Source organism: Orycteropus afer, unplaced genomic scaffold (genome assembly GCF_000298275.1).
Source record: "Orycteropus afer afer isolate SDZICR_OR568_19922 unplaced genomic scaffold, OryAfe1.0 scaffold00085, whole genome shotgun sequence".
NCBI lineage: Eukaryota > Metazoa > Chordata > Mammalia > Tubulidentata > Orycteropodidae > Orycteropus > Orycteropus afer.
Genome location: NW_006921672.1, coordinates 3,618,881 through 3,627,269, shown reverse-complemented (window position 1 = coordinate 3,627,269; position 8,389 = coordinate 3,618,881). Strand labels below are relative to the sequence as shown.

Below are 8,389 nucleotides of genomic sequence, written 5' to 3'. Positions count from 1 at the left end.
AATTGTGATTTTCGTGGAAGTTTACAGAGCAAATTCACTTTCCATACAGCAGTTCACATACACTTTGTCTCATGACATTGACCACAGTTTACCACAATGAAACATGAATGATATTTTTGCCAAGATCTCAAAGGCTCAATCCAACCTGAATACCCCATCTCCCCAAGATGACGTTCATTTCCACAGCATTCCCTACTCCTAATGGGAATTGGGGCAGGGAGCTTAGAGAGTCTCCTGGGATGGGCGTGTTTAGGGGCAGTGAGTTTGAGGATATTCTTGCAGGAGAGCGTCATGATCAATAGCAACTCCTTGGAACTATGTAGTGCTTGGTTCAAGTCTTAGCTTGGCTGTGAATTAGCTGAGTGATATTGGGCAAATACCTTGGCCTCTCTGAGCCTCATTTCCTTGCTGGTCAGAAAGAGATTGTAAGAGTGATTCCTGAGATATAATTTGACCCCTTAGAATGTCATGAGGCTAAAATGAGATAATTCTTGGAAACATGATTAAGCCCAGTGCCTGGCCTATAGGAAGTGCTCAGTACGAGGCAGTGGCATTGGGATTCGCTTTTCTTCAGGACGTCTTCTCTTCCTGTCCCCACCCCAACAGGTGGGTTCCTTCTTCATGATCAACCTGTGTCTGGTGGTGATTGCCACACAGTTCTCAGAGACCAAGCAGCGGGAAAGCCAGCTGATGCGAGAGCAGCGGGTGCGCTTCCTGTCCAACGCCAGCACGCTGGCCAGCTTCTCGGAGCCGGGCAGCTGCTATGAGGAACTGCTCAAGTACTTGGTGTATATCCTTCGCAAAGCCGCACGCAGGCTGGCTCAGGTCTCTCGGGCAGCAGGTGTGCGTGCAGGACTGCTGAACAGTCCAGCAGCCCGTGGAGGCCAGGAGCCCCCACTCAGCAGCAGCTGTTCTCGCTCCCACCGCCGCCCATCTGTCCATCACCTAGTGCACCATCACCATCACCATCACCACCACTACCACCTGGGCAATGGGACACTGAGGGCCCCCCGCTCCAGCCCGGAGATCCAGGACAGGGAAGCCAACGGGTCCCGCCGGCTCATGCTGCCACCACCCTCGGCACTCGCCCTCTCTGGGGGTCCTCCAGGGGGTGCAGAGTCTGTGCACAGCTTCTACCATGCCGACTGCCACCTGGAGCCAGTCTGCTGCCAGGCGCCCCCTCCCAGGTCACCATCTGAGGCATCCGGCAAGACTGTGGGCAGTGGGAAGGTGTACCCCACTGTGCACACCAACTCTCCACCAGAGCTGCTGAAGGAGAAGGCGCTAGTTGAGGTGGCTCCTGCCTCTGGGCCCCCCACCCTCACCAGCTTCAACATCCCACCTGGACCCTACAGCTCCATGCACAAGCTGCTAGAGACACAGAGCACAGGTGAGAACTCAGGGCAGGATGTGTGTGTGAGTAGTCCTTGCCTGGGGATCAAGTATTGCCCTAGAGAGCACTCGGCATCTAGAGTCAGTGGCTTCAGGGCTCCCACCCTCATTCTGTTAACACGTGGTCTTGAGACCTTCAACCAGTGACATTGCTTCCTTGAGCCCTCATCTGTTAAAATGGGAACAAGAATTCCTACATTGTAATAATAATAATAAGGAGCCCTGGTGGCATGGTGATTAAGCAGTTGGCTGTTAATCAAAAGGTCAGTGGTTCAAACCCACCAGCTGCTCTGCAGGAAAAAGATCTGTCAGTCAGCTTCCATAAAGATGTACAGCCTTGGAACCCATGTGGGGCAGTTTTGCTCTGACCAACAGGGTTACTATGAGTTGGAAATGACTCAATGGCAATGAGTTTGTTTTTAATAATAACTATCATTCATGAAGGAGCCCTGATGGTTAAGCGTTTGGCTACTGGCTGAAAGTTGTTCAAATCCACTTAGTGGCTCCAGGAGACAAAGACGTGGTGATGTGCTCCTATCAAGACTACAGCCAAGAAAACCCTCTGTGGCAGTTCTACTCTGTCACATGGGGTCGCTATGAGTTAAATGGACTCAATGGCACCTCACAACAACAATTATGTCATGAGTACCTACTGTGTGCTCTGCTCAATGCTGGTTGCATGATATCTAACAGTTGGTGACGGACGCGTATGTGTCATGAGCTTTATAGGCAAAATCCCACTGAATCCTTTTGACAGTTTAGGTGGTGAGCTTTCTTAACATTGTTGTTTTACTGATGAGAAAAAGGAAGTTTAGGGAAGTTGTGTGACTTCCCCAAGATCATACTGCTAGTATGGGGTGGAGCTGGGATCTGGACTCGGGCATCCAACTCCAAGGCCCACACTTAATTCTGTCTGCATGGAGGCTCAGAGGAGAATGGTGTGTGACTGTGCCCAGTGCCTTGCTCCCCACAAAAGGGGCTCTTAGAAATGTGAGCTTCATCCCTTCCCTGCAGGGAGACCCAGGCCTGGAGCAGCGAGTCTGTGGTACTGCTGGTCTGATGAGTGGAATCTCCAGTGGGGAGAGGCTCACTGCCTGTGGGTGGCTCCCAGTCTGATAGGGGTAGTAGGCCCTTCCCCAGCAACTAGACTCATTGTAGCCACTCTCCGGGCCTGTGTCTCAGGAGGGACAGGCACGTGGGGTGCGGTGGGATGTCTGTGGGAGTGTGGGCTGGGACAGGAAAGGTGCCATCACGAGATGCTGTGTGAAGGGTGTTGTGCCAGCCGTTCCACTACTTGCCACAGGGTGTGAGCCAGTCACATGCATGCATGTGTGAGGTTCCTCCCGTGTAAAAGGCGGGGCTGGGGCCATCATTATTATATGCAGAGGGAAACATTTGTCGAGCCCCTACCATGGATCAGGCCTTGTGCTGGTGCCTTCAGTATATGCTTCACTTGGGTGGTCTCTGAGGTTCCTTTCAGCTCTCAAAATGTGTGACCAAAGTTGGATTTAAATGGATACTGACATCTTGGAATAGGCCACCATGCACATCTGGGGGTGTGTGTTTATGTATGTGTGCATAAATGTGTTCTGTGTATGCACACACATTTCTGTGTCTGGTATTCATGTGCATATGTGTGCTTATGTGTGCACCTGTGGCTGGTGTGTGTGAGCACATGTAGTGTGCCTAGCGTGTGCCTGCCTCTGTGCACACATTTGTTTTTCATTTTTGTGTGTGCACATATGTGATATATAAATGGTATGTGTATGTGTATGTCTGGCATGTGCATACATGCATATGTCTGATGTGTGGATACATGTGTGCATGCATATCTGGAGTGTGCATGTATGTATATAATGTGCAAATGGTATTTGTGGCTGGTGTGTGTACAGACATGTCTGGCGTGTGCATATGTGTGGTGTACGTGTACATGTATGCACATATTTGATGTGTACATGTGTGGTACACAAATTTTATGTGCATGTATATGTTGTACATGTGACTACATGCATGTATTTGGTGTGCATGCGTGTGATGTGACCGTTGTAAATATATGTGTGTGTATAGGTACATGTGTTCTACTGTGCACACATGTCTGATGTGTGTATGTTGTGTAGATGTGTGTGTGTGTGTGAGTGTGTGTCTTAAAAATCTCTTGGTAAATGACCCTCAGTGTTGATGCAGGCATTAGGCTGTTCTAGGCTTATTGAGGACCTTAAGACACAGAGGAGGACCAGGACCTCAAAGGGCATCAAGGTCACCTCTCTGCCTGAACCCTAGGACACCCCATCAGTAACTGTCAATGGGGTGCTATTGGCATTTGGGACTTTCCTTGTTTAAGAGGAGCATTGGTGGCACAGGGTTAAAGCAGTCAACTACTAACCCAAGTCAGCAGTTCGGACCCACCAGCCGCTCCATGGGAGAAAGAGGAGGCAGTCTGCTTCTCTAAAGATTTATAGCCTTGGAAACCCTATGGGGCAGTTCTACTCTGTCCTATAGAGTGGCTGTGAGTAGGAATCCACTCAACAGCAGGGAGTTTGTTTTTTTATTTTTTCAGTTTCTGTTCAAGACTGCCCTCCTTGCAGGGCATCCAGCACCCCTGGCCTCTAAGTGCTTCGTACTCCATCACTGGAATAAGTCCAATCCCGCCACTCATTTCACATGTGCTCTAAGGGCAGGGCCGCCCCAGGTGAGAAATTCTGTCACCTCTAATCTCTAACCTCCTGTCCCAGGTGCCTGCCAAAGCTCTTGCAAGATTTCCAGCCCTTGCTTGAAGGCAGACAGTGGAGCCTGTGGTCCAGACAGCTGCCCCTACTGTGCCCGGGTAGGGGCAGGGGAAGTGGAGCTCGCCGACCACGAGATGCTCGACTCAGACAGTGAGGCAGTTTACGAGTTCACACAGGATGCCCAGCATGGTGACCTCCGGGACCCCCACAGCCAGCGGCGACGGAGCCTGGGGCCAGACACAGAGCCCAACTCTGTGCTGGCCTTCTGGCGGCTGATCTGTGACACCTTCCGGAAGATTGTGGATAGCAAGTACTTTGGAAGGGGAATCATGATCGCTATCCTGGTCAACACACTCAGCATGGGCATCGAATACCACGAGCAGGTAGGGCCATGGGCAAGGGCAGGGTTACTGGCAGCCCCAGTCACCCTGGGTTGGAGACTAGTCTACATGGAGCAATGTATGGGGACTTATGGAGGATGCCAGGGCCAAGAGGCAGGATTGAGCTGGGCACATTCTATCTGGGAAAGCTTTTCAGAGCAGGTGGGCTTGAAAGAGTGTGGATGAGTGCTAAGTACCCCATGTGGGCAAAGACTCTTTGGAAGGATGAGTCACTAGAAGAGATTTTGGCCTTTGGAGAAGATGTAGTAGAGGAGAGGTATTGGGGGTCTCCAAACCCAGTACCGACCCTCCCAGTATTTGCCTATAGGGTGCGATTAACTGGAGGTGGAGGGTGCCATTGGGAGGGGTGAGGAGAGGAGGGTTGGTGTCTGTGCCTGGCTGGAGTAGAGGTCTGTGGGATTTGGGGAGGGAGGCAGTCTGGCACTGGCCTCTGCTCTGGGAGTCTTGCTGTGAGCCAGCACGGCTGCTTACTGGATGAGAGTGCCCAGCATGGCGAGGGGACTTGAAACCATTGCGTTTGAGGAATCGTTCTAAGAACCGGGATGTTTAGTCAGGAGAAGAGGAGGCTCAGCGGGGACAGACGAGCTGTCTTCAAATATTTGAAGGGCTGTCATGTGGAAGAGGGAACAGGCTTGTTTTTTGGGGACGATGGCTGCGAGCAATGGATCTGGGCTGAGGGGGAGGAGGCTGTTCTCGCTCTTAGCCCTCAGAGCTGTGCAGACACTGACGTACCCTCCTGCCCCCACCACGGGCTGCACCCTCAGTGGAGAGGTCAGAGCAGGCACCACAGGGGACCTTGGCCCCTTGAGCTCACAACCTAGTTTGCTGACTTGACTCCCCCACAGTTTCCTTCCAGAAGTTAGCCCTCCTTTCCAGTTTGGCCTTTCAGGTCAACTACCTTGGCTGATTCTTGGAAAAAGAAGGAGGCTGGCTGGCAGGTGCCACCATTCACAGGCCCTTCTTTGTTCTTCTATCCCGGCAATGGGGAGGGGATTGAGCCACCAGAACCTGACCTTTCCTGGTATGAAGTTGAAGCTCCGCATCCCCTCCCCTCCCCCACCTCCATGATGTGGGGGTAGGGGCATATGGAGGATCAGAGTTTCAGGGCAGCTCTGGTTCGAGCTGGGGAGTATAGGTCCAAGTAAGGGCTGGACCAGACAGCGAGATGCTCGATTTTTAGGGGATCTGAAGCCCCTGCCCCCAACTCCTCTGACCTCTGTGCTGCAGTGCTGTGAGCACTCAGGTCCTACCCTGAAGTGAACCCACTGTGCCTGACCAGTGCTCCCCAGCCCCAGAGTGCCAGAGTGCCCCATCATGTCACTCTTGGTGACCTTTCCTTTTGCCTCAGCCTCTTTGACCCCCTGTAGCCGGCTATGCCTGGTTCCCTCCCTATCCAGGCAGTGTTTTCTCTTGGAGGGGGGGTCAAGACACAGCTGTGGTGCTACCAGGTGGGTGTGCATGGCAGGTTGGTGGGCGTGTTGTGTCTGAGCTGCGTGGGGCGTGGGTGTGTGTGCACACACTCGATCTGCCAACCTCCTGGGGTGAGGTGTTCTGTTTTGCCAGGCTGGTGAGGAAGGGTGGGGGCAGCATTCTGTGCTTTGGGGACCCAGGTGGTGGCAGCTTCTAACCTCCCATTACCCTGGCTTCTGAGCCTGAACTTCAGCTTCCTTTCCTTCACCCCAGTTCTGGCTATGGTCAGATAGTCCTCCCCTGGGAGAGGGTTACCTCCTCAGCACCCCTCTCCCCCTAGGGGGTGTGCCCAGCAATCCCTGCCCAGCCAGATGCTGCTGGTGGAGATTTTGACTGCACTGGGAAGGAAGAAGCTGAGTCACACAGACTGAAAGCAGATGAAGCCGCAGATGAAGCCGCAGCAAGAGGGCTTTCAGTTAGATGTTAAGAAGGACACCTCATTGGAGAGGCAGTAAAAGTGAGCAGTCAGGGGGGCCTGCCGCATCTCCTGGCCTAGGTTCCCCTGCCCCCTCAGCAGCAGGGAGCCCATACTCAATGGTGGCAGAGTCTGCCCCAGGCAGGAGTTTGTCCCCGTAGCTGGTTGCTGAGGGGCCCGTGGGAATGAGTGGGAGTCCCCAGTAGATGGGGCTGATGACTGTGACCCAGCGGGCTCATGGGCTGAGGGTGGGAATCGGTCCCCGAAGCAGCCATGGCCCCGTGCTTGTAGGCACTGCGGCGTGAACGTCCTTCCATCTGGGCCCTAGAGCCTAAGCAGGTTGGGAGGGGGTGCTGGGAGTGAGGAGACGTGAGGGCCGAGAGACAGAGACACAGAAGGGGAGACAGAGATATTGATGGAAACACAGCAGGGGAGACAGGTACAGAGAAAGGGGGAGAGAGAGACCCAGAGAAGGAAGTGTAGAGACAGAGGGGCTGTTGGAGACCTGGGTGGAGGGAGATAGATATACAGACAAGGGGAGACAGAGACGCAGAGACAAGAGAGAAGAGACACACACACAGGGATGGAGATCGAGGCAGAAGGTACAGAGAGGAAGATGAAGACACAAACTGAGACCACAGGGCACCCATGGACAGGGGCAAAGCTGGGGCAGGGAGATACTCAGTTGGAGCCTTCTAGATGGCGCCACATTGAGGAAGAGAGCTGAGAGAGACCGCAAGCAAGAGTGTCAGCAGATACTGACGGGCACATGGAGCCAGAAGCTCTTGGTTTCCCTGCGGTGCCTTTAATGAGGCGATTGTGTCCATTGATTCTGGTATGGATCAGATTGAGGGGGCCCTGGAAAACATGTTGCTGATGTCTTCCTGAGGACGAGCCCCAGCCCCCTTCCCTGGCCCATCGTTGCTGCCCTCCCCAGGCCCTGTCCTCCCCCACGGTCATCATTCAGTTCTTCTGTGGGAATGAGTCCCTTCCTGCCCCTCTCTACTAACCTCTTGACTGAGGAAGCACCTGTTTTGTCATGCCTGATCCTACCCAAAGCTGGTCTCATGCTGCCCCCCTTCCCCACTTCCCTCCACCCCTTGACCCTGCTGGTGGAGAAAAGGCAGGACTGGCTTGCCCAGAGAAACTGGTGAGGACCAGGACACAGGACACTGGGGAGGGAGCAAGAATATAATTCAAGGTTGTTGTTATGTGCCTTCGAGTTGGCCCCGACTCATAGTGACCCTTCCTTGGATTTCCGAGGCAGTATCACTATGGAAGTAGATTGCCCAACTTTCCTTCTGAGGAGTGGCTGGGGGGTTTGAACCACCAGCCTTCTGGTTAGCAGTCAAGTGCCTTAGGTACTACGCTACCAGAGGTCCTCAAGATTCAAGGCAGAATAATGATCTGATGGGTGATGAGCATATGTGTGTGTGTGCCCTGTCCACGAGGGGGCAGTGCATGGAGTCCAGATGTTTTTGTGACTCCATCCATCCATCCATCCATCCATGAAAGACACATATCCTGGTACATCAGAGTTGGGCCTCAGCAATGATAAGCTGGTAAATATTTAACAAATCAGTTGCCATTGAATCTACTCCTACTCATGGTGACCCCAACTGTGTTCCACAGGATTTTCAATGGCTGATTTTTTGGAAGTCGATCACCAGGTCTTTCTTCTGAGGCACTCTAGGTAGACATGAACCTCCCATCTTTCAGTTAGGAGCTGATTGCATTAACCATTTGCACTACCTAGGGACTCCAGATATTTCACTGTTGTTGTTAGGTGCTGTTGAGTCAGTTTTGAGCCGTAGTGACCCTATGTATATTAGAATGAAACACTGCTCAGTCCTGCATCATCCTCACAATCCTTGCTATGTTTGAGGCCATAGTTGCAGCTACTGTGTCAATCTATCTTGTTGAGGGTCTTCCTCTTTTTCACTGACTCTTGACTTTACCAAATGTTTAACTCCTAGTCTTCAAAA

General features: G+C 52.6%; 1 protein-coding gene across 1 annotated transcript in view; it reads left to right on the top strand.

Moving 5' to 3' along the window:
• The window catches only part of CACNA1G (calcium voltage-gated channel subunit alpha1 G), a 68,470-nt gene that overhangs the window by 14,384 nt on the left and 45,697 nt on the right, over positions 1–8,389 (top strand). Inside the window, exons 8-9 of the mRNA XM_007941877.1 lie at positions 607–1,390; positions 4,125–4,501. Coding sequence (XP_007940068.1) covers positions 607–1,390; positions 4,125–4,501 — 1,161 coding nt within the window. The remainder of the gene's footprint in view (positions 1–606; positions 1,391–4,124; positions 4,502–8,389) is intronic.